Source organism: Eptesicus fuscus, chromosome 14 (assembly GCF_027574615.1).
Source record: "Eptesicus fuscus isolate TK198812 chromosome 14, DD_ASM_mEF_20220401, whole genome shotgun sequence".
NCBI classification, from domain to species: domain Eukaryota; kingdom Metazoa; phylum Chordata; class Mammalia; order Chiroptera; family Vespertilionidae; genus Eptesicus; species Eptesicus fuscus.
In genome coordinates, this window is record NC_072486.1 from 14,338,730 (window position 1) to 14,365,151 (window position 26,422).

The following is a 26,422-nucleotide window of genomic DNA, read 5'->3' on the forward strand; positions in this document are numbered from 1 at the left end:
TCCACTCACTTATGCATTCATCAGTTAGTTCTTGTATGTGCCCTGATCGGGGCTGGAACCCGCAACCTTGGTCTATTGGGACGACACACTAACCAACTGAACTACCGGCCATGGCCTCAACTGCGAGATCTTTCTTCACGGGTTCAGTTACAACTAAAAAGACTCTGTTCATCATTTGGCACCAGGTCTCTCCAGAGCATGGGAACGGGAGGATGACAGAGAAATCCTGCTTTGGAAACACAATGATGTCTCCATCCAAACGGGGCTTTCTCTATTTTACTGATGTGTCCATGACATGTTTCCAAAGACTAGAACACTTCTCAACGGACAGTTTTAAATGAAAGAGAGCTGGAATATATTTCATGTGTGAAACTGGTGGCTAACGTGGTCCTCAAAAGAGGAACTTAGAGGCTCTCTATTACCTCAGTACCTGCTAACAAGAAGGCAGCGGAGCATAGCAGTTAAGAGGGAGTGCTGGCTAGCTTTACTACCTGTGTGACCTTGGCAAAGTTATCAGGTCCCTTTAAGCTTCAGATTCCTAACCTGTAAAATGAAAACATGAATCTCTATAATATAGGTTATGAGGATGTCATAAGGAAGAGTACAGGTAAAGAACTTGGCTAAAGGAGATGCTCGATGGATGATAATTATGATTATTTTACCACTACACTGACCTCGAGCTGAATGTAGACTTGCTCGGGCATCTTCTGGCCATAGGTTTCCAAGAGCGCAATGGTTTCTTTCAGCGGCTCAAAGAGTTCATCGGTAGCTCTCTGGCGGCTTCTCACAGCCAGAAGATGCCCCATGATGTCAACGAGGCCATCGTGATCGCCTTCATTTAATTCTCTCTGGAGTCCGCCATCTGTCTCCTTTATAAATTCTTGTAGCTCATTCAAACTATTAAACACATATGCACGTATATGTATTCACACACAAACACCAATTAAGCTCGTGAAGACATTTCGAAGTGTAAGACTTCGAACTGAATGTTATTGTCATTATTTACCTAATTAAGCATTACCTGTTTGCTTTCAATGCTCTTAAAACTAATATCTGAATTTTAGAAAGCCGTCAGGTGTTAAGAAATAATTCCAAATACCAAAGCACAAAAGGCTACCTGTCGATGACAAATCTCAAAAGATGCTCCTGAAACATCCAGCTCCATTTCTTAATAATGTTCAGCAAGCTCACTTTGAAAGGCTTCATGTCCACCTTGAACCAGCTATCAAACACTCGGAAGTCATCGAACTTGCTCATCTGAACATACAGAGCCTCATAAACGTCGATCTGTAATTAGAAAAGAAAAATAACTCTAACAACTCAATCAAAAGCCAAGAAGTACATTAAAAGCTAAAAGGGTCCCTTGCCTGTTCCCTGAATTGTTCCAGGGTTGGTGGTTGTTCAGGGATCTCTTCATTTGCATGAGCATCCATTTCCTCGGCTGACGCAGTCTGGCCATACAGGAGAAAATGCTTCATAAACTCAGCCCGGTCATCCACCCAGAGGTAGGCGTACGTATCCAGGGAATTTCTGAAGTCCAAGACTTTGCTGATGACGCCTGCCACTCTGTTCATTATCTCCTGCCTGACCTCCGCCAGGCCTAACATGTTATCCATGTCATTCTAAATGAGAGGAAAACTGAGCGCTTATTAAAACCAATCTTGTTCTATCAATGACGTGCAACATAACATTAGCCAAGGCAATTCTGCAAAGGGAGAGTAGTTGGTAAAATAAAAAATGACGATGCTTTTTCCAACTTCTCCTTTCCTGTGCTCCCCGTTACCCCAATTTATTTGTAAGTCATTAATATAAAAACCAACACCCATCTACAAAGAAGATACCTGGTAATTTGCTATTTCCAGGTGTGCTGCTACTCGCTTCATCTGGGCAGACATCCTGAAGCTATTACACAGCATTCCTTCTACCAGATCATAGAAGCCATCCCCAGCCTCTCTTTCTAAGGAAGGTTTAAACAGAATCTCCGGGGGCATTAAGATCATTTGTGCTTGAAAAAATGGTGCAGGTTTCAACTGCTTCTCCGTATTCATCAGAAAGAAGTCCAAGTCATGCATTATAGCTTGAAAAAAGCCTTCCACCACGATGTCATCAATGAATTCCACATAAATCTTCCAGGTGTCCAGAGAAGGATTGGCCTTGAAGAGCTTCCTGTTTTCCTAGAAACATAAAGTACCGATGCATGACTATAAGCACTTGTGAGTCTAAAAATGAAACCATTCCATTTAAGTGGTTTGTGAGAGAAGGAATACTCAAATGCTAGGTTGCAGAGCCTTAAGCTAGTTGGTAAAGATCCAAGCAGGATTTTTTAACATTTAGTTCATTTAAAATATAAGTTCAAAAGTCATTCTTTCAAGGAAAAATCACTATGAAGATTGCTATCTTCGAATACAGATAAGAAATACACGAGTTCCCAATGCATTCTAGGAATATTTGACCTGGGCTCTCATTCTTGCTCTGTCCCTAACTCTATGTGGCCTTGAACACTGCCTTCCAGCAACTTGCTGGTAGATAAAGAGGTTTCTCAAAGTGGTCCTTCTGAGAACACAGTCCTGGGATATCCAAAATTCACAAAGCCAGCCAAGTGTGATGTACTCTTGGCCATTCTTGGAGACTCACAGTGCACCTATTATAGTAAAGTCTATTTAACTTGGTTTAACCCATTTCCAAACAAAGAGTATGTCTTGTGAGCCCCCTATGAGCAGTCTGTGGAACAGTAACCTAGCTTGGGAAACACTGGCCTGAAGTCTAAACTCCCTTTGTGCTTCCACAATATGACGTTCTTCCACCTCTTCAGCATCTCCCAAGAGTGTGGGTGAAGTTGTGGATGGTCAATGGGCACAACAGGGCCAGACACGAATGTGGTCAAGGATTGCTAGCGGTTCGGCATGCAGTGGGGCTCTAGGGACACAGATGTGAAAGGTCAGGTGGGCAGCAAGGTTGATTCCAGAGACACCTTCTGAGAGGCAAAGGCTGCATAGTCTATACAGGGCAGCAGGCAGATGCCCAAGCCAGAGACAGTAGCCCAGAGCAAAGGAGACATTGGAATGGGAGATCATTATAAGGCACACTTGTGCTCTCTGCTTTGACTATTTGCTATATGATTCAGAATTCAAAGGTGTGTGCTACGTGTAAAAATGTGAACTGCAGAGGTGAGTCTAGCTCCTGATAAAGAAAGGTAGAAATGAGCAAGCTCCAGGGGTTTCTTGCCTGCAAACAAATTTAAGAACTGTCCTTCAGAGATGCTCTCTTGCCCACCATCCATGTGGAACCGTCTACTGCTGGAAGCCAATTCCAGCATGTCATAATTACAAGAGTTTCATCAAAAGGTTGATGAAACTTGGGGGCTCAACAAGGGCTGAGTCACATATGTAATCACCTGTTGGAAAGGCTGGAAGGCACTTCCCCCAAACCTGAATAGGATGATTGTTTGCTGCCAGACAGCTCAGGGCATCTTAATCTACATGTTATTGCCTCCTGTTGGCCAAACACCTGAACATCTGTAGGCTATTCCCCAATCTGACAATGCTTCTGTAAGAAACCCTACCCTTTGAAGTGTGTTATCTCCACCTTGCCTTAGGACAAATTGTGTTAATAAAAAGCAGGGATCCTGAGACAAGGGAAAGAAGAACTAAGAACAAAGAAAAATCTTTAGCTCCTTTAGCTGAAGCTCCTCTGACCCCCAATGCCTCTCAAAATTATCGTTCATCTCTGGACTCTTACTTAATCTACGCACAGCCTTTCTCCAGATTGCTGAACCCTTCTTAATGCTGGAACAAGAACCCCAGCAGTCTACATCTGTGTAGCATACGTGACCTGTACCCCAGGAGCTGTGCAGGACACAACAGTCCTAACTCCTTTGTAGATACTCGAAAGGAGAGTATAGAGCTCAGAGCTAATAAAAAAAAATCCTTAAAGACCATCTTATTCAGTCTCTTCATTTTATTTATATTTTTAATTCATTGATTTGGAAGAGAGAGAGAGATTTGTTGTTCCACTTAGTTATGCATTCATTGGTTGATTCTTATATGTGCCCTGAACAGAGATCAAATCCATTACCAGCAGGAAACTAGCTGCTGGGCAAGGACTAGAAACCATCTCTCTTGATTGCCTACAGTGGGGCTCTTTCAGATATATCACAGTAATACACCTGAGCCTGTCTCATTGATTATACTTTCTCATACCAAGAGATCCAGTTTGTATCACTGCAGTGGCATTTGTGAAAAGTGTTCTATTTTCAACAATTTGGAGCAAAGGGGGAACAAAGAAGAGAAAGGAGAGCTTTGGGTCACTAAATGATCGCTCAGGTCCCTTCCAGACATAATCTTCCATGTTTCCACCCTTTCCCCTTCATTTTAAACTCTGACTACCTACCCATTGAGATCCCACAAGCCACTAAGGATGCAGCACAATAAGGCAGAATTGACTCACTTTCTGCCCTATTCCACAGCTTTCCTCCAAACCACATTCTTCAACAGAAGTCTAAGCACCAGGCTCCAAACCATTTCCTGATAAAGGGGTGTGTGTGGGGGGGGGGAATCACTCAGGGAGGACTTCAAGGCCAATCCATGAACCTCTTCTCTACCTACATTTAATTCCTACCCTACCTCACCCAAGTCCTTGGCCTTCCATGTCATATATGTGCTCATGACTCTTGATTCTATGTCACTTGCCTGAACTTCTCCCTGAACTCCGGACTCCCATTTGCAATGCCAACCTACTCAAAATCTCCCCTTGGGCAGGTCTAACATGCCCAAAACCAAATTCTGTTCCACCACAGTCCTCCTCAGAGCAATAAAGTCCATTCTTCCAGTTGCTCTGACAAAAGACCTGAAGTCATCCTGGACTTCTCTCGCCTCTGACTTGTCACAGCGAATCCTGTTGGCTCTACCTTCAAAACAGATTCGGCATGTGAGTGCTGCCATCGGTGATCACCCTGCCCCAAGCCATCGTCATTTCTCACCTGGATGATTAGAATAACCTCCTAATGGTCTCCCTGTCTGCCATCCCTTTGCTCCCCTGGGGTTCATACTTAACAGGGAAAACCTTTGAGCAGAGTCTCTGCTGCTAGTTCCCTTCAGAGTAAAAACCAAAGTTCTCATAGTGTCCGTCCGTCGGAGATGGCTGAGAGCATTAAATGAGGTGCTACTGACATGGTGGCTGGCACCTGTGGCCACTCATCAAATCCCGGTGGCTACGAATAGCATCCAGAAGAGGCTATAACTATGACCAAGAAGAGGGTACCATCTCTCTCCTTTCTGTCTTATCAACCCTCTCACATTCCAATCTCTTCCCTCGGGAACGAGAATAGGGACACCTACAGAAATTACAGGTAAGTAACAAGCTCCTCCATGTTAAATGCTTCACAAAGCAATACACAAAGCTCTTTCGGGGCGCACAAGAGTCCTGCATCATTAGATAAATATTTTTGCTCTTCTTTTAAACTTTTTGTGAAGATCTTCTTAAAAGCCATTACCTCCACCAAGCTGTGTATCCTGCAGCCGTCCTCTTGGATGAGCTTGTACTTCTTGGAGAACAAATCCGCCTTGTCCTCCAACGTGAAGGCGGCCTCCCTCCGGTGCTCTCTCCTAGGGAGGAGCGTGCACTCGGCCCACGCCCTCATGGTTTGCTGGATGGCTCTCACGTTGCTCTGCATGCGCTCCACTCTGCGCTCCAGCTCGGAGGTGGCCTCTCTCACCCTCTCGATGTACCCCCAGCAGTCATCCCGCCACGTCAGCGATGCCGCGGCTGCTTGCAGCTGCTCGTCCACCGCCCTCAGCTCGTCTTCAATCAGGGGGTATTCAACTTCCAGGAGAGTCTGTTTCAGCTTGTTATACGCTTGCACCAGAAGCTCAAGGTTGCCAATGTACTGAGCAAAGAAAGACCCAAGTATGTTAAGGCTACTTTGTCCACCTTGGATGCATACAAGTATCACAGGTCTCCGTGTCAATAATTAACATTCACAACGTCTCTGTTCAATAGGTAAAAACACAAACCTTTAAAATAGTGTTTCTTTTTTCGAAGATGGCTAAGGCTGAATCTGGAATGTCTGACTTCCTCAGCATCAAGAGGTATTTCACTTCCCTCAGCACAGCCACCAGCTATTGGAAGGACATCAATGAGTATTGTATATCGTTCTATTTTTAAGACAAGTCAAAACCAAAACACGTAAATTTTCACCCAATAATTGTATTTTCAAATTGTCAAGGTTAGGAGGCTTTTGTCTCCTATGCTTGTCCAAAGCAACCATCACACATTCCATAGGAGTATAAATAACGAAGTTGGAAATCAGTGATGATGGCCCGCTGTCCAAGATTCAAGCCAAGACAGGGACACGTGCACTCCCAGATCTACAATGGATGGCCACCAGTGGACCTCAGACCATTCCCATATCTTCAGTTCTGCTGGAATACTTTTTTCAAAAACACATATTTGTTCCAACATGATTAATATTCTAGGGAGCAATCTGAGCATTCCACAAATTTTGTCTTTGTTTACCTGCATTTTAATCAGCAAGAAACACTAGGTAAATGATACCAACAGCACCCAACTGAACTGAAGAGCCTAGGACTATACAAAACGCCCACATGGACACGCCTCAAACATCTACCAGGGAGTTCAGGTCACACGCCATCCATTCTGCTGGTACGACTTTCCACCTGGTTTCTGATAACCCTCTTTCCATTTTACAATAACACACGAGTTGTAATCCTTCCCGCACCCACTTCCATAAGCAAACTTCAGGTCTTTGTCAAGGGAAAGAGTCATATTTATTGTAGTATGTATGTATTACTTAACCATGTAAACTGTGTAAAGCTGTACTACCATGTTCTCTAGGTGACTGTTTTCTTAATGTATCACTGACCTGAACCCACAACCCCGTGTCCCCCTAAGTGCTGTACTGTTAATTGTGCAGTCTTCCATAATCCAGTGATTTTTAGGAATGCATATGTCATGTGGCAGAACTGGCTGTACCTCTAAATCACAGATTCTGCCCAACTGGCATGGCTCAGTGGTTGAGCTTTGACCTATGAACCAGGAAGTTACGGTTCAATTCCCATGCCCAGGTTGCAGGCTCGAACCCCAGTGGGGGACATGCAAGAGGCAACCGATCAATGATTCTTTCTCATCATTGATGTTTCTCTCTCGATCTCTCCCTCTCCCTTCCTCTCTGACATCAATAAAAATTTATTTTAGAAAAATAAAAATAAATCAGATTCTGAGGAAAAGCCCATACAACATGCTTAAGAAGGTAAACCAGTTGACTACCTTAGGTTGTCCATCCCTACGTTAACTAGTACAATATACACTGAGTGGCCAGATTATTACGATCTCTGAACGCATAATAATCTGGCCACTCAGTGTGTGTGTATGTGTGTATATGTATGTATGTATGTATGTATGTATGTATGTGTGTGTGTGTATATATGAGGCCCGGTGCATGAATTCGTGCATGGGTGGGGTCCAGCCAGCCTGGCCAGGGGGAGAGGACATGGGCAGTTGGCCAGCCTACCTGCTGGTCAAACTCCTGTTCGAGGGGACCATTTACCTATTAGCCTTTTATTATATAGGATATACACTGAGTGGCCAGATTATTATGCATTCAGAGATCATAATAATCTGGCCACTCAGTGTATTTTGTGTTTCTAATCTATATTTGGTGTGTTTAGAATCCTTTCAGGGAGAATTATAGGCATTATCCCTAAAACACCTCAGGAATTTCGTTTCTACATACTGGTTTTATAGAATCAGAGGGAAAGGGAATCCTCAGGCCATATATTTGTGTATGTGTGCTGAGGTTTACAAACAAAATTAAGTGATGGTATTCATTGTAATATTTTAGGGAACCAGATCAGAAGTTGGGAACAGATTATAACAAACTCATGGAGGCTAACTTTCTCATACATTCGAGCAGTCATGAAAAATAGACAATAGCTAAAAGTGAATATATAATCTTCACTATCTAAAAATTCAGCTAGATGTGTCACTAGTCTCTTTTTGTAACAGCAACTCAGAAATGGATATTCTTATATGCTTGTCCTTTCCTGTAGAGCATATTCACGTAGACAAACAGAAAAATATAAAGCTTCCTTTGTGACTCCCAAGCCATCAGACTTGGAGACAGGTTGTTTAAAATATATACATTGTATTACCATATATACAAGTATGCACCTATAGTCATTATGTGTAAACATATATATATAAACACATGTATAATTGCTACTGAAGCACCCATACTTTAACATGTTAATGATGTGAGAAAACATGAAATTTCTTTTTGTTTGTGATTTACAATGGAGAAAAGATCTGTTCAATAAGGGTAATTTTCCTGGATATTATTTAACTGTCAGTATTATTTTTGGCATTTATATGTTGTTTTACAGTTTTTGAAAATTGTCTTTATAAAAATTACCATCAATTTAACTAACATATTCAAGTTTATTGTTTCTTTGAAGGATATTATGACATCAAAATTTACCATTGTCCATCCACAGTATGACTAAAGGTCTTTCATTCTATACAATCTGTGGATTCCCCAAATCTTAACTTACATAAAATTTTAATTAACTAAAACTACTTTCATATGTACTATGAATATAATTCAAGCCAGAAAACACGATAAAAGACTAATGATTCTATTCAGTTAACATTAAGTATTACCAAGTGCCAGACAGTATGTCAGAAACACAGAACACAAAGATAAAGTGAAATACACCCTATTCTCAAGTAACTTACAACGTGAAAATGGTAAATGAATACTTTTGAGGCAAAACAGAGAGGAGTAAATATAGAATTTGGGAAACAATCTCTAAAACAAAGACCTATTACACGTTGTTTTTAGTTATATTCCTCATAGCACTGACATTCTCACAAAACATAAATGATTGGAAGTATCAGAAATATGCTTGCAATAAAAATTACTTCTGTTAAACATCTTTAAAACATCAAACCCCTACCTTTGGGTCAAAGTTGACACTGAGAAGACCATTTATGGCACTGAATTTAATCAAGGGTTGGTTCAAATTGAATTCACAGATTTCACCCACGTTATTTTTCCATTCATCATAGATACGATTTTCAAATTGGTCTAGCAGAGCTGTCATTTCAACATACTTCTGATGAACTGAGGCATCATCAGGACTTTCTAAGAATCTGTAGGAAAACGATTCTATGTATTAGATAGACTTCAGCTTAACTACTTTACAATAATATACAATACAAAGTATAACAAAACACACCGCAAAAAATCAGGAAGAGAAACAATAAAGGTCAAATAATGCTATAATTGTCTTTGCCTTAAAAGATATAGTCATGAAATGAATGGAACTCCAAGGTTTTTGCCAACAGCCACAAGGTACCTGGGTATTATTTAACTGTCAATATTATTTTTGGCATTTATATGTTGTTCTGCATTGTTTTGAAAATTATCTTTACAAAAATTACCATCAATTTAACTAACATATTCAAGTTTATTGTTTATTTGAAGGATATTATGACATCTCAATTCCTACAAAGAAAAAAGAAAGGTACAGAAGTCCACAAAATAAGAGGAATGTTAGTAGTTATTGAAAAAAAAAAAAAGAAAAACAGTAACAAAAATCTACAAACATATTTTGGGTGAAAAGGAAAAGTGAAAAGAAAAAAGGATAAGGATTGGAAACATGGAACTATATGAAGTTATAAGTCCCATTAAACATATTCCAAAACCATGGGGATGAATCCTCCTCCATGAGCCCCGCCAATGAAAAGAGTTAAAGGAAATGAACAGCTAACGTGAACAGCTCCTGCCATAGATAGAAATTACCTGTATCATGAGAGTCATTTTCACCGTGAAATAAGCCTGACTACTCACAGATACTGGAGAGATGCGAAGTTTGACCAAAACGTCTGGAGTCGGTCCAGGACCTCTTTAGCCCACTTGATATTTCCTGAGGTAAATGGCATGTTCTTGTTAAGAACTACATTTCCACATTCAATCTGCAAATTGTTATTTTGGTGAAAAGGAAGTGAGGGAACGTTTAATCAGAATGCATTCCAACCTTGTAAGCAATTCTTCATTTTGGCACTTTTACAGGGCAAATATATAAAATACTAGAGGCCCAATGCACGAAAATTTGTGCAAGAGTAGGCCTTCCTTCCCCCGGCTGCCGGCACCAGCTTCCCTCCGGCCGCCGGCAGGCACTGGGGGGGGGGACCCGGGCTTTCCTCTGGCCCCCAGCAAGCACCCGGGACCCGGGCTGCTTCCCTCCTCCAGCTGCCAGGACCTGGGCTGGCTTCCCTTGGGCCGCCCGCAGGCCCGGCTTCATCAGGAAAGATGTCCGGAACGACATCCAGTCTAATTAGCATATTACCTTTCATTATTATAGATATGTATTAAGTGACTTGATAAGTAGACAAGTAATGGTCTTAAAACAGGTTCTTCACTGCCATAAGAACCCCAATTAAATAAATCAGACATCATTATGTAAAATCTTAATAGACAGCCCTAACCCACAAATATGATGGTGTGTATTATCCCACTTTGTCCCTCACTTACCTGTTTCATATGTTCATTATACAGTTGCTTACACATATCCAACTCTGCATTAAACATGTGCACCAGTGAGCTGTAATGTGGGCGGAAAATTTCCATGACAACTGGTTTCTCTAGAAAATTCCCAAATATGGTCAAAAGCTAAAAAAATCAAAGTTAAAGAATGGTTAAGAACCATGGGTTTTTAATACAAATACTCAATTCACTGTTTCTCCCCTTATATCTCTTACACAACTAGAGAGAGAGCAAAAATCTAGAACCCTACAAGTATTCTGCGATACCGCCAAATCTGAAACTTGCCCTGGCAGGTGACTGGGTTGGTTGGAGTGTCATCCCTTACACCAAAAAGGATGCAGGTTACATCCCTGGTCAGGGCACATACAGGAGGCAACCAATCGATGTTTCCCTTTCACATTGATGGCTTTAAAAATGCTATTGTCGCTCTATCGGTTTTGCTAAGTGGTTAGAACGTCAGCCTGAGGACTGAAGGTTGCAGGTCGATTCTGATCAAAGGTATGTACCTAGGTTGCAGGCTTGATACCTGCCCCTGGTCGGGGCATGTGCAGGAGGCTACCAATCAATATTTCTCTTTCACATTGATGTTTCTCTCCCTCTATCGCTCCCCCTTCCTTTCACTCTCTAAAAATCAATGAAAAAAAAAAATACCCTCAGGTGAGAACTAACAACAACAACAACAAATACTACTGTCACATGTTCCAGATCAAGAAACGGAGTCATAGGAGGGAGTGGCCTGCCTGAACTCACACAGCCCCGGGAGCGGGCCTTTGACCCTGGGCAGCCTCAGCCCGGCCTGTGCTTCCCGGGGCTGCCGCAGAGCCAAGGTGGCATTAAAAACCATTCTCTTATTATTTGCTTGCTCTGCGTGGGCTTCATGAAATGTCAATTATTAGGCCTGTTGTAGAGATGTTTTCTTCGAAATAAAAGAAGGGATCTTCTCAAAATAACTAAATATAATCAACGAGGCAGAATGCTGTACAAAACCAAGGTTTGTGCCTTGTTAGTGATGTGGCAAAAGAGCTGTTTTTCTCTTAGAGAAACAACAGGTGTTCCCCCAAACTTGTTTTCTTTAAAAAATACCTTCATTGTACGTATTTAACATTTTGTAAACATTTCGATAAACCACATTCACTGGGGAAAAACCCAACACAGTGAAAATCTATACGAACTAAAATGCAAACCTAATTGTATCTTAGAGACCAAACACATTCTGGCTTCTTTCCTGGTGATACTAATTATAACTACTGTAGAAACCACTAAATACTTAAAAATCTGCTTTGTTAGCTGCTACCTACCAAAATGTAAGTTATTAACTGTCCCTTCACCACCTACTGTTTTGTTGAGTTTGGACTTCGTGTTTAAACCCAAAAATAAACACCGTCTCATAGATTTAACCAAGAAATGCACTCCAACAAGAGGGAAACATTTGACAACAATCCCTTTCAAACACTCATCCCATTGGCTGCAACTGAAACAATACCAGAAGCTTCCCTGCTACATCGCATCTTGCCTATCTGAGGTGCTAAGTGGGACTTACTCCAAGTACACAAATACCAGAGAGAGAATATCCTTTAGGGGGAGGTTTAAAGCCAGAGAGTAGTAAAATAAGAGTCAAGCTTTTAGGCAGTAGACAGGACCCTAATTTTTCAGTATCATAGATATATAATAATTACCCTCCAGGGTGAGCATGAAGGTCGTTTGAGCCTCTTGCTTCCTTGTCATAGGGGAACTAAGCTACTTCATGAAGAGGGCAGATGCTTGCCTTCCTATCACCCACAGGAGGCTGGAGATGGGCCCCAACTCTATGCTTCTTCCCCCTAAATACCCCATTTGAGTTCTGTGACTTCCTTCTACTTCTTAATTTCACTGTGTAATATGGCTTCCCCAATGCTGCGGCCTCTGGTCAAGTGGTACATACTCATATTTTCCTATGTTTGCCCCTCAAAAGTTGATTTCAGAGAGGAAGGGAGAGGGAGAGAGAGAGAGAGAGAAACATCAATGATGAGAGAGAATCATTGACTGGCTGCCTCCTGCATGCCCCCTACTGGGAATCAAGCCTGCAACCCGGGCATGTGCCCTTGACCAGAATCAAACCTGGGACCCTTCAGTCTGCAGGCCGATGCACTATCCACTGAGCCAAACCAGCTGGGCCCTCAAAGATTGTTTTAATCTGCTGCTGCCTGAACCATTTTTTTTTAAACCATGGCAATTTTATAGTTTTCAATTATATTGTCTGACACCTTTTTCTAGACACCTTCGTTTTCTTACATACTTCAGTCTACCTTCATGTATATACACTGTACATTTCAGAGAAACATCCATTAGTATTTTATTTTGTTTTGTAGTGAGCACCAACACTGTCGGCTTTGAACTAGAGTAGACTAGTGTTTGGCTCCAGGGCCTTCCTGGCCACGTCTCTGCCAAGAGCAGGCACTGAATCATGGTCTTCAGAGACCAGTCTGCAAATATCTTCTCCCTGGGACACAACAGCAAAGGGTCAGAGTTCATCATCCCGCACCAATGGTAGAAATCTTCTTCTCCCTAAATGCACAACCAACCCTATCATGTTGTTCTTCTCCCCCTGCAGTTCCCCATCAGTGTGTCATTTCAACACTCTGATTCCCGTCAGTCCACCTCACTTCAAGCAGCTGTTCAGTGTCTGCTTCACATGGGGCATCGCAGTAATCTAAATACAGCCCAAACCAGAAGACCATGTCCCGCCCTGCACAGCGTGGGGGTGGGGGCTCATCGTATATGTTTCAGTAGACAGCGCACAAATAGGTGGAAAGTTAAATAAAAATTCATGGCAATAAGATAAAATTACTTAGAAAAAAACAGCTGGCACACACTAGAATGGAATCCATATTCATGGTTGTGAGAAGGGAAAAGAAAGACCTGAATTAGAAAAGGCAGGAGGCTTTGTAATTAAGACTTCCCTCTGCATCTTTCTCCCAGTTATACAAACACACCGACAAGGAGCTCCAGGAGCAGAGAATGTAATCAACTACATAGTAGTCATTAATAAATAAAAATATTGCTGAATTTGGTTAGAAAAGCAAGAAAACATTTATGATTCACTGCTAAGTGGAAAAGGTTACCCAAGGGGATCAGAAAATGCCATTTTTGTCAAAGAGAAATATGTATGCATATCTAGTCCAAGAAAGAGTGTGGCAGTATTAAGTCGAACAGTCTTTCTGAGAGATGGGATTACCGGGGGTGTTATTTTATAACAACTAGGCTATATATTTTGGCCAGTGGCATCTGTTTCATCCCAGAGCTCTGAAAAAAAAACCACAAAGAAGTATTTGATCCCCATGAATGTGTGTTAAAATGCTTGACGGGGGCCAGAAGACACTGTTTCACCACCATCTGACCAACTCATCTGAATGTGAGGGTCAAAACCGAACACATCTCGTATTACGCACTGCCATTGCCAGTGAACCGTGCCCATGATTCTCCAGCTCTGCTTCTCCTGATATGAAAACCTCTTTTGCGATATCATCTGAATTTGTACTTGGCTTGCAATTCTCTCCTTTGACAAGCACATTTCCACAGGATGTCCCTAGTTCCTACATTCAACTTTCCCTTTGGGAGGACTATCAACATGCCTTTCTTTCATGCAACTCTGAATACATACATACCAAGTTTCATTAATTCTAGCACTAACATTCTTTCATGTTTTCACATCTCTAAATTGGACCATGTTAATAATCAATGGCATACTTTTTTGACATTTTTTCTATATTGATACACAAAATAATTGTGTCTGATAATCAACGTGTCTTGTACCTCATGAAAGACAGTATTATAGGCTATTTGTTTTAGTCTGAGCAATAAAGTAGGCAGGTGTACCCAACATATGTAAAAATGGGGGGTGGGGAAGAACTCTTGAATTAACAGATAGTTTTCACTTTTCACTGTGGCTTAATTTTGAATCACTATTTCATAGGCCATGCCAAACTTGCTCTCAAGGTGTTGAGACCTAAAACACTGAATGCAAAAAAATATCAATAGTTAAATGTCCCGACCTTGTCCAAAGTAAACTTCATTATTCCCTAGTGCATAATTCAAAGTTCATAATTCAGTGAGCTGACTATGAAGACTGTGACCAGTTAACAGTTTACCTGGATCAGAAAGGCATGCACTCAACCCTTTCATCTAGCAGTCTAAATTATTCACTAGTAAATTATTATTATGACAGCTTCTTCAGAACCAACCTTAAATGCGGCCTCCAAACCATTGCAGTTAAAGAAACCTTCGCAAAGAATTGTCCCAAGCCTTCTGTCAAAATCCAAAGTTTTGGATTTAAACACAACATAATCACTTTCAAATTCCTGTAAATATCAAAGTAAAATATCAGTTTACAGGAAAGAGTCCAGGAGTGAAAACAGCAATCCTACAAGCATAATCCACCTCCCTCCTGTCTGCCTGCTCTTTCTGAGTGAATTTACTTTCATAGCAGGACCCCAGGGCAGGCCCAGAAAGACCTATATCGGACCAACTGCTCCGTGGCCGCCTTCCAGGCACACTGAACACTCAGCACCGTCAGCCCATCTTTCCACCATGCACACCCCACGTCAGTGCTCGGACCCACCAGTCTGCCCTCCTCTCAATCCATTTGGATTATAAATGAAAAAGCCAAGTCTTCCAGAAGAGAAAACAGAACCCATGTTCACTGCAACCTCAGTATATCTGTACATTTCAATACAAAGCTTTTTCGTTTTGTTTTTCATGGAGCAGAAACCCTCCCGGGAGACACTATGTCTTCAGGTGAGAAATGAAATCACGGGTCTGGAAAGAAGCATCATTCATGAGAAAGATGAAACACAAAACACCCTTGCATGTCTCCTCATCTTATCACTATGCAGTTAGCAACCCCCAGCTTCCTCCCAATACAGAAGCACCCACTCTCACAGAGAGAGAGCATGAGAGGATAGCCATCCTCTCCACAGCACCGCGATGCCCAGTCTCCGTGGAGCAGCCCCAGAAAGCCAGACACCTTGGGCTCCCCAGCCACGCTGCCCTTGAGTGCGCACCCCCATTTAACACGATGAAGTCTTTGCTGCCTCCGGAAACTGACCCTCCATCTAGTCACAATAACAGAAATAACGATGACGGCCAACGTGTACTCGGTTTTCTGTTCTAAATGCTTTACACTATTAACTCAAGTCTCACAACATATGATGCGGGAAATATTTTTTTTCCCCATTTTATAGGCAACAAAACAAACTCAGAGGAGTTAAATAATTCGCCCACAGTCACACCACTGGTAGATGGCGGGACCGGAATTTAAAGCCTGGCAACCTCGTTCCGGAGCCCACGCTCCAACCATGATGTTTCCACGAAGGAAAGCACCTGCTGGGAACTGAACACGCGCTGAACACGGGTGTGACGGCAGCACTCCAGGGCACTGTGTGTCACAGACCGCGCTGTTATGTTTAGCACCGGGAAGTCTCCAGCTCTCCTCAGTTACAGCCAAACAGTCTCTTCATTCAGGGTCACTGACTTCTCCAAGTCAACACACCTTCCCAACAAGTTGTAACAAGCCTAACGAATCCCTCTTCTCGGTGTGGCAACGAGGAACATGCAACTTAAGATCCTCAAACATGGTTTGAACCCTTTGTAAGTAACATCTCAGGAAGGGAAAAGGGCTCATCTCTGCTCTGGTTCTCTCTCTCTCTCTCCCTCTCTCCCAGACTCCTTTCTCTCCCTCACTCTCTCAGCCCAAAGTCAGATGGTCCATTGCACCCCCTCCCCTGGGGAGTCCCCCAGATCATGCAGACTCCCGTTGCATGCATCTAAACGCACGCACCTCTCTATGAAGCAGCTCTTCTTTGGCATACACCCTAACAGGAGTGGGGGCCATCTCTCTGACTCCTTTCTCTCTTGGTCAAGTGCTACCAGGCTTTTCTCTGAATATGTCCACTGTTCTCCCTGTCTGCATGCATCACCCTGCCCGGATCACAATACCCGCTCATCCGGTTTCTGTTAACCACTTGCTAACCACTTTCTTTGCCTCTGGTCTTGTCTCACCGAATCGCTCTCCAGACTGCAGTCTACACAAGCTTTCTAAACCGGAAGCCTGATCATGTCCCTCTTCCCGTCATAATCCTCCAATTCATAATCGTATTTTGGGACCCCGGATTTCTTAACATAAAGTCTCCAAGTCTTGTCATCCATGAGGCCCTTCCCTTGTCATTTATACCCTCAGTTCTTCCGAAGCCTCTCACCCTTTCACACTCCAGCATCTAACCACGTTCCCCCTCTGCATAACACGATTTTCTGCTAACCCCTCGCGTTTCGCCCGCTCTTCACCCGTCGTTTCTATTTACTTTTCAGTTCTATTTATCGTTGTTCGCTTTCCGCTTCCTTTCCCTGCTCTGGGAAGAGGCTCTCTCGCAGCACTCTGCGTAACTGCCTACCTGTGTCCTCCCTGCATTTTAAGCTGAGTACAATGGCCAGGTTTGTTTGTTTTATTTCTCAATTATCGTACCAATATTTAAAGAGGCTCCCAGCACATAGCTGTTTTGCAATAAGTATTTGTTAAAGAATTATTTATTAAAGAATAAGTGATATGCTGGTATTACTCAAGAATCATTATGAAGTTTTTCTATATTCTGAACTGCAGAACTGCCCCTTATTAGTGACATAGGAAATTAATAGTTTTATCTAGAGAAATGGTATGGTTGGACTTAGCTCCTAAAAGGCACTCAACTCACTCAAGCTGCTGAGTGAAAACCAACCCTAATGATGCCAAGACAGGGGCTGAGAGAGCAGTTCAGGGGCGAGTGCCATCATCCAGGTCAGAGATGAGATCTGGGGACGTGTCCAGCTTCTATCTGACCGAGCCCGATGCTTGGCACGAGAGAAAGAGCAGGATCATGGATGACTCCAAGGCTATGCACGAAGTAGCCCATCATATGTGCCACTTAATGGATGGGAGAAGACGGGAAGGAGGAGGTTTGGGGAGCAGTAAAGCAGGGGCTTGGTTTCACGAGTTTATTTGGAGATGCACCATCAAGAAACAAGCCCCAGCTGAGGTCTCCTGCTACGTTTGAAACAGCTCTACACGAACACACACAGGGCTACGTCCTGGTCCCTGTTGCAGACTGCGGGCAAGTCCCTTAACCTCTTTCATCCTAGAGAGGCCAGACCGGATGGTACCCATTATCACTGTGACCTACGGTCATTTCCAACTTTAAAATGACAGGATTCTAAAAATAAAAATGCAAGGGTACAATATTACCATGTTATTGAAATCGGATGGGTCGTAAGTGCTCTGTTTAAAAATTTTACAGAGTTCCATAAATTCTTCACTCATCTCACGGATTTGTCCATTCAGAATGGCTCCCTTGGTACCACCAAATTCAAGTCTCTCCAGCTTTTCAAATTCCAATACGGTGACAAATATATCCTTTGAAAAAAACACAGAACAGTAAAGATCTTTCCACCATCCTGAGCAGGAAAAAAAGAACATCTTAAAGTTTCAAAGAAATAATATTTTCAAGCATTCAAAATCTGTGAGTTAATGGACACTGACATGGCAGCAGATAAATATGAATGATTTAGTTGAACAAAGTCACTGCTCATTTTTAAAATCATACTCCCGTTTTCATATTTACTGTACAGGCAAACCTAGCTTACCATGGTTAAACATATGACTCTCTAACTTTACAGCCTTTTAATAATGTATCTGATCCCCAGGTAATATCCAAAACTCATACTTGCAGCCACCCACCCTTTGCAATGAATGAGCTGTCTCTTAATCAGCTTCAGGGAACATTATGAAAGGGAGACTCGAGGCCTGTAGTTAGGCATTTCGCCTTCACGCTTTAAAAGGAATTCAGGCTGATTATGTGATAATGAGAGTTTTCAAAAATGAAGCTTTAATTTTCAATTAAATTCAACCAATCTTACATCAACATAAAAGCCTAAACATGCTAGGAAGAGCTTTACAAAGAAAATAAGGTACTGCCACTAGTTCCAACTTTAAAAGGAAACCTTAGCCAGTTGGCTCCATACTACATGTGTGTGAATGTGTATACAAGTGTGTGTATTCATTTCATTTGGCTTTCAGTTATTTTCATGTTTTTTTTTATTTAGTTTTATGAATGGTTATTCATATCTCAATAGCATAGTATACATAGTCATATACTAATAGATAGTGCGATTATTTTAGATTATCAAATGGTTTTCAAGTATGGAATCCCTATATCAAACATTAAACATATTTTTTAAAAGGGGGAATAGTTTACAGCTTCCTGATTTACAACGGTCTTCCAAAAGCTTAGTAACTAAAGGGGCACTGGGAACAGAAAAAAGTTCACTTACTCCCAGTGTAATAAAAGAATCAAAAACGATTTTTTTTTTAAAGAAGTCAAAGTAAAGCTTTTAAATCTATCTTTATAGCCCTGGTCTTGTGAGCTCCTCATGAGAACATTAAGAAAGGAAACCTCCCACCTTCCACTAAATAAACTGTTCCCAAATCATATAAAAAGCCACAGGATTTTTGAAGCCATCAACAACATGAATAAATTACAAGTCAAGAAATTAATACCTCCATTTTCATGCAACGGTCAAGAAATTTGTCAAATCTACAAAACACCAGCTGAGACTGGAAATCCCATGGTTTCACCTCCTTGTTTCCCATGAAATAGTTTCCCAGTCCTTCTCTGTAGTTGAAAAAAGAACTTTTGAAAGTCTTTAAGATGTTAATGGCCACCTGCACCTTTTCCAGGGAGTCTTCCACTTCTCCTTTCAACAGGTCTTCAGGTGAAAGGTAGTCTGTCGCCTAGGGTTTAATGAAAGGAAACAATGATCCAAAATGTGTTCAATAATTCTTTACTGAAAACATCTGTTTCAATAAATCATTTTATTTTATTTTGTATTGAAATATTTAATTTTTTTTTCAAGTAGTTAGTTTTCAATGACAATGAATTGGGCCAGCAACGCTGTGAAACAGAAAGCATAAATTCTACAAGTTCAGGCATTTGGGTTGCAATAACATATATTAGAATAATCTACAGATGATTAAATTTCTTGATTTATACATTCTAGCAATAACTGCTAAGCTTCATGGATATGACAACTGTGTAATCAGAATTTGCGTAGGTATTCCTGCCAGCAAATACTCTACGCGATTTTTTTTTTCATACAAAGAAATACACAAGCCAGCCAGGCCAGTGTGACTCAATGGTTGAGCAATGACCTCTGAAACAGGAGATCATGGTTCAATTTCCAAGTCAGGACACATGCCCGGGTTGTGGGCTCGATCCGTGGTTGGGGGCGTGCAGGAGGCAGCCGATCAATGATTCTCTTTCATCATTGATGTTTCTTTCTTTCCCTCTCCCTTCCTCTCTGAAATCAATAAAAATATATTTTTTAAAAATCATTTTTGAAGAAGCTAGTAAAAGTAAAGTTATATGTATGATAAAAAACATATATATACACACATATATATAGGTATGTTTGGGGGAAAAGAAAAATAAAAAATGCCAAGTTTTAGGCTGATAGAACAGCAGGACTATTTCTATTGTTACAAATTTTACGCAATGAGAATTTTACTATTATTAGTACACCACATATTGTGTTGTAATTAAAAATCAAAATTTATTTTAAAATATGGAGCAAAGCATAATGAATTAAGAACTCCACCACTTACAGTTGGGTGATCTAGAGAAAGCTATGTATCTTCTCTGGACAGCAGGGGTTTTTAGGGGTTGCTGTTGTTATTGTTTAAATGTAAAATGGATCTACTAGCACCTTTGTCAGTGAATTTCTGTAAAGGGTTTAAAAGAGTTCCTGGCAAATAGCAGGCATTATACAATATTTGTTAAATATTTAAAAATAAAATAAAATCAGAAGACAGCAAACAACTTGTGAGCGAGCCGGAGAGTTTAGCTCTTCAGGGTACCTAGATATGAAAGTTGGCTCATTGCTGATTATTTTATTCCTAACAAGTTGGGGCAGATTTACTACCAAGTCCACTTGAAGAATCAAGAATCAGGTCAACAGAACCTTTGGACAGAAGTCAGGAACAGTAACTAAGGAACTAGAGAAGCTACATTATTTCTTTGGGAGCTTGGCAAACTCTGGCCATCACACAGACTAGGGACCAGGGATACAGGTTTACAGATCTACAGGTAACCAGGATTTCTTACAAGCCACAGACAACAATGAGATTTGGGATTTACACACAAACAGGACATAGTCTCAAAATGAGGTGAGGATTCAGGGTTTCAGAGAAGTGGTGGGAATGGTCATTGACCCTGCAATAGTGATCATGCTTAACAACAGAGCAACAACTGAGCCCGCATAACAGAGAAAGAGAAATAGAATACAGCCGGAGATAAAACATACAAGGAACTGCCCTGCTATCTCCTATCAATAGCTTCAATTATCTGTAAGTCAAAAGTTTGGAACCAACTTCTATGAGCTTCTATGAAATGCCACACTGGACATTTCACTTAGATTATCCCATTTGATCCTCACAACAGCCCATGGGCTAGGCCAGGGGTCGGCAAACTGCGGCTCGCGAGCCACATGCAGCTCTCGAGCCGCGGTTTGCCGCTCTGTTGACTAATGAGTTTGCCCACCACTGGGCTAGGCATTATCTGCACTTGTTGATGTGGAAACTGAGGCTCAGGGAAGTAATTTAACGTCCCTCAAGGGGTTCAATTAGATTTGAATCTACATTGGTCTGCGTCCAACATACTTTCCATATATCACTCCACCTCTCCAGAAGCGGAGAGAAAATTAATAAGCCTATTAGTAACTCCATGTCATAGACCAGAAACTCTTAACTGCCTCTCAGGACACCTGTTCTCTACTCTGGATTTCCCCCTACATTCTGGGAGAAATTGAGCAAATGATGTTATCTTCCAGGTCTAAGTTAATTCATCTGAAAACACACACACACACACACGCACGCACGCACGCAGCCAAGGGCTGGATGGAAACACAGTTCTCCAACCAGTTTATCCTACAACATTGTTCTCTTCATTACTTAGGAAGGCAAACTTCCGGTGCCTGGGGCAGCAGAAGCTCCAAGCTGTTTGTGTCTTGACTACGAGCAGACATTCCAGGCTCTTAAATACCTTCCAATTTACTCCCCTCTACAAAGAAAAACGTTTAATTTTCTCTATGAGCTAGAGGTGAAAACCGCTGGGAAGCATGAGCCTAGATCAGTGACTTAGAGTCGATCACAGGCACCCACTCTCCCCTAGCAAATAATCCAGGCCTTTCCCAAAGAGCCTGCCTCCTTGGCCACAATGATTGTTCCGGGAGTAGAAATAAAACACACGAACCAGAACTAGAAAGGGAGACCGCCTCTTTCCCAGGAAGTTCCTCTCCTGCCAGGACACCCATCTGGGGCGATCACAAACCACCTCACGTAGCCTGTGGTGAGAGTCTGAGAACAGAGTCAAACACAAACCGGCAACCTGGAGCCTGGCAGGAAGCTCTGAAACGGTCGGGCTGCCTCTGGGAACAGGCTACTCCTGAAGTCACCGCGCTCTGAGACGTTTCAGGGTGACATACACGTACACCCTTCTTGTTGTTTTTCACTCCGGTTTGTCAGTTGCAGCCGAAGGAGATCCAACTTTGGTGGGAAGCCTTCTTAGCAACTCAAAGGCTAAGCCGTATACACAGATCCTGATTCTCCGGCATTTGGTTCAGACTCATGCCCTGCTGTGGACTAAACTGTGTCCCCAAAAATTCACATGTTGAAGCCCTACCCACCAACATGACTGTACCTGGAGACAAGGTCCTTAAGAAGTAATTAAATAAGGTCAGATGGGCGGGACCCCAATCTGCTATAAGAAGAAAGAGGGGGAAAGGTCCCTTTCCACCGTGTGAGGACACAGAGAGAAGGCAGCCGTCTGCAAACCAGGAAGAGAGCTCTCACCGGAACATGCCCACGCGGGCACCTTCACCTGGCTCCCGGCCTCCAGAAGTGTGAGTAAACAATTTCTGAAAATAAAGCCACCCAGTCTATGGCATTTTGTTCTGGCAGCTCAAGCGGACTAAGACACACACTCCCGCTAAGAACCACCACAAGTATCTTTCAGCTCTCAAATTATATAACATCCTCTGATATCAGGGACAGGAGAAGAATGAATGTTCACAGAGGAAGGATGCAGAAGCAGTCCATTTTTTCTAACGTTTTTCAAGTTGACTGAAGAGTAGAGAAGCAATTGTAAACAAGAGATTTTTAACCTTTTGCACTCGGATGTCGAGTGTGACTCGACACGGTTAGCATCGGTAGCAGCTCGTATGTCGAGCCACACTCGACACGTAGTTTCTCCGCGGGGGGAAGGGGGATTTCTGTCTATTTTTCCAGTATCTTTTCTTGTTTTCATTAGCATGAAAGGACAAGTAAAATGTAAATGCTGTCTCAACTGATGCCAAAAAAGAAAAAATGAAAAACCGATAACGCATGTGAAATTTATTAGGAAACTAGTACATGATCTTGTTGGAGAATTCAGAGATGGTACACTAACTTCCAGGGGTAGATTATTATCCACTAACTTAGAGCAACGTTTAGATGGAAAGCTCCATATAATCACACCTCACCCTAACGAAAAGCACAAAGATTGTGTTGTTTGTTCTAACAGAAAAATCAAAGGAGGAAGAAGAGAGACGATTTATATTTGTGAAACATGTGAATGTAAACCAGGTCTTCATGTGGGTGAATGTTTCAAAAAATATCACACCATGAAAAATTAGAGATTAAAATTACTCTTTGAATGTATCAATAATTTGAAATATAAAAAAATCCAAATAAGTAAGTTTGTATGAAAAGAAACTCCAGTTTTTTATTCTACTGCCGCACTTTGTAAAATCTGGGGTATTTAAAAAATTAAATCCTGAGTAGAATAAAGGAATCGAGAAAAAAGCAAGCGAGTGCAAAGGGTTAAAGATCCACAATTAATCAGAATTCTATTAATACAATTCCACTATTTTTTAAGGATAATTTTTTTTTTCCAGCCAGATTCTCTTAACTTTCTTTACTTTCTAAAAGTCTTCCACCAGCCAGGGCTCCTGAGGAAACCCAAGAAAAAGCTACACAGCACTATGTAGAGCTGCCTTTTATTGGAAGTAGTCTTAAATCTCTTTGAAGAAATGGTGATATTAATCAAACAAAATTCATTAACAGCCTGTCCTTTGAATGTATTTGACTTATGTCCAGAGCTCCTTGGCTATTTAGGATGAAAAGTCACCTGGTCCTTCACCATAAAAGTCCTTTCTACAAAAAGAAAGAGAAAAAAATAGTATATTCTGACTATAGACTGGGTTAATTCATTCTTCAGTGGCCTAATAAAACCTACCACATGGCAATCATTCCTCTCCTTCCAATTTTCACTGCTACATACCTGATCGATGAAGAGATTACAGAACTCTTGCAACAAAACTATGACCCGAGCAGGGGTGTTGTAAAACTCAGAATGACTCCAGATCAGGCAGATGGTATGAAATAACGGGGCGATCAGACCCCGGGTCTGTGGGAACTCCGTCTCCTGGAGACACTGGATGTGTCTCCTCAGCGGTCTCAGGTAGAGCGCCACGTCTTGGGCTTCGAGGAGAGCTGGGGGAAGAAAGCCAGTCACTTCTAACCTCACTTCACAAGCTCAAGAGGACAATGCAGAACATGGCTGGGCTTGAATGCAGTCCTAGTTCCTTCCAGATCACTCATCCCACCATTGACACAGGACAGGTTTGGAAGCCTTTACACCCCGTCCATCTGGGACCGCCATCCACGAGAGCCCTGGGGTAGCTACTCACACACCACAAGTAAACTGTGACGGCAGATTCCGTGGGCAAGAACCCTGAGAGTCTAAAGAAAGGGACTTAGCTCCATGGAAACTGTGAGCATAAAACATCTCTGTGAAGTTGTCACTTTATGGTTTGTATTACAAGCTTCATCACTAGAATGTTCATTCCTCCTAGGTACTTGGACTAGCAATTTAATCATCTATGGCCTCATTCCAGTGTCCTATGAGCCTAACTCAGGCAGTGACTGGGAAATTTTCTACTATATTAATAATAATAATATAATATAACTTGCTCTGATTCTCCCAACAATTCTGCAAGGAAGGTGTCAATATGCCAGTTTGTCCAATGAAAGCCAGAAGCTCAGCAAACTTAATATGGGACGGGAATCCAGATCTGACAGACCTCCCACCCAAATATCCCAAATATCCCCCTCATCTATTGCCTCTTTTCAAATAGAATTCATGGAGAAAGCCCTAAAATTTTATCAAAACATTTCCAAAGTAGATTTTAAGTATTCCTAACCTTCCACATGTTACTTAAGAAAAAATGAAATTTTCTAATATTAAAAACAAGTAATAGTTACTTGTTCATATTATCTTATAATTTTATCACTTAAAACTTCAGTATTATGTCTATGTATATTTGCTTAACCATGCCTAAGAAAACATAAACAGAAATCCAGAAACTGGGGAGGGTGTTACCCCTGGGTGAGGTTGAAACTGGATAGTGAGCCCTGCTGGTGTGGCTCCTATACACCAAAAGGCTGCAGGTTTGATTCCCCGTCAGAGCACATACCTAGGTTGCAGGTTTGATCTCTGGTTGGGCACATACGGAAGGCAACCAATCGATGTTCTCTCTCACATCGGTGTTTCTCTCTCTCTCTCTTGCTCTCTCTGACTCCCTCCCCTCTCTCTATAATCAATAAGCATATCCTTGGTGAGGATAAAAACAACAACAACTGGATAGTGAGAGGACAAGGAGACTTTTCACTGGATCACTTATTATTATTACTGGGTTTTAACAACGTGCATGCATTACCTGTTCAAAATTCACCAACCAAACAAACTCTCCTCTCTGTATGTTTCATCTTCACTAAAACTTTGATGATGACTTTGAGTTCTTACGAGCTCAGTAGGTCTACTTACGACACTCAGTCTACTAGTGATTAACTGGAGTAATTGCAGCTCAACTGTTGATTAGAAAATCTCTATGCTGGGCTTTGATTTATCCCCTCTGACTACCAAAGGCCTTTCCCCTTCACATACACACATTCTCATCAAAACTTCCACCTGGAGCCACTCTGGTAGGTACCAACTATAGACCCTAAAAATTGAGTATCAATCGAGGAGGAAGTACAGATGATTCAGATGAATTTATCGTCCAGCCGGTGTGGCTCAGTGGTTGAGCACTGTCCCATCCACCAAGAGGTCACTGGTTCAATTCCCAGTCAGGGCACATGCCCAGGTTGTGGGCTCGATCCTGGTGGGGGGTGTTCAGGAGGCAGTTAATCAATGTTGATATTTTTCTTATGGTGTTTCTCTCTCTCTCTCCCCTCCCTTCCTCTCTCCCTAAGATCAATAAAACATTTTTTTAAAGATGAATTATCATGAGAAGACCCAAGTACCATCGTCTCATGAGCAGGCTACTGGTCCAAGGCTGGCGCGCGAGCAGGCAGTGCCAGGTCATGAGGGGCTCGCAAGGCCGGGGAACAAGAGTCTTACCCTTTTTCACAGCCGTGAAAATGTCCTTCAGAGCTGGGAAATAGCTACTTCGTTTCGTTTTCAGGATCTTCACCATTTTGAGGACAGTAGGAGCCTGAAGCTAAATTGGAAAAAAAATTAACAAATATAAGCTAGGTTAATGACTAAATAAATGCATTCCATAATAAAATATTTAAACTATATTCCACTCATAAACAATACACACAGCATTTAACCCTCAAAGACATATCTGGTTTCAAGTCAAAAGTAATTTTTAAAATAACATTTTTGTCTTGGCTTTCTTAATTTGAATTTTTAAAAATAATTTACATATTAGTACACAGGTAAAATATTAAAATCTATATACCCGTATTTTCTGGCA

General features: G+C 41.7%; 1 protein-coding gene across 1 annotated transcript in view; it reads right to left on the reverse strand.

Annotated features, from left to right (window-relative positions):
- DNAH11 (dynein axonemal heavy chain 11) overlaps nt 1-26,422 on the reverse strand; it is a 200,692-nt gene that overhangs the window by 169,413 nt on the left and 4,857 nt on the right. Inside the window, exons 5-18 of the mRNA XM_054726107.1 lie at nt 26,062-26,161; nt 23,941-24,152; nt 19,125-19,358; nt 17,814-17,981; nt 14,785-14,901; nt 10,553-10,690; nt 9,869-9,993; nt 8,973-9,168; nt 6,012-6,116; nt 5,492-5,884; nt 1,842-2,174; nt 1,368-1,622; nt 1,118-1,287; nt 675-897 (exon numbers count right to left, since the gene is read on the reverse strand). Of these exons, the coding sequence (XP_054582082.1) occupies nt 675-897; nt 1,118-1,287; nt 1,368-1,622; nt 1,842-2,174; nt 5,492-5,884; nt 6,012-6,116; nt 8,973-9,168; nt 9,869-9,993; nt 10,553-10,690; nt 14,785-14,901; nt 17,814-17,981; nt 19,125-19,358; nt 23,941-24,152; nt 26,062-26,161 (2,769 nt within the window). The remainder of the gene's footprint in view (nt 1-674; nt 898-1,117; nt 1,288-1,367; nt 1,623-1,841; nt 2,175-5,491; nt 5,885-6,011; nt 6,117-8,972; nt 9,169-9,868; nt 9,994-10,552; nt 10,691-14,784; nt 14,902-17,813; nt 17,982-19,124; nt 19,359-23,940; nt 24,153-26,061; nt 26,162-26,422) is intronic.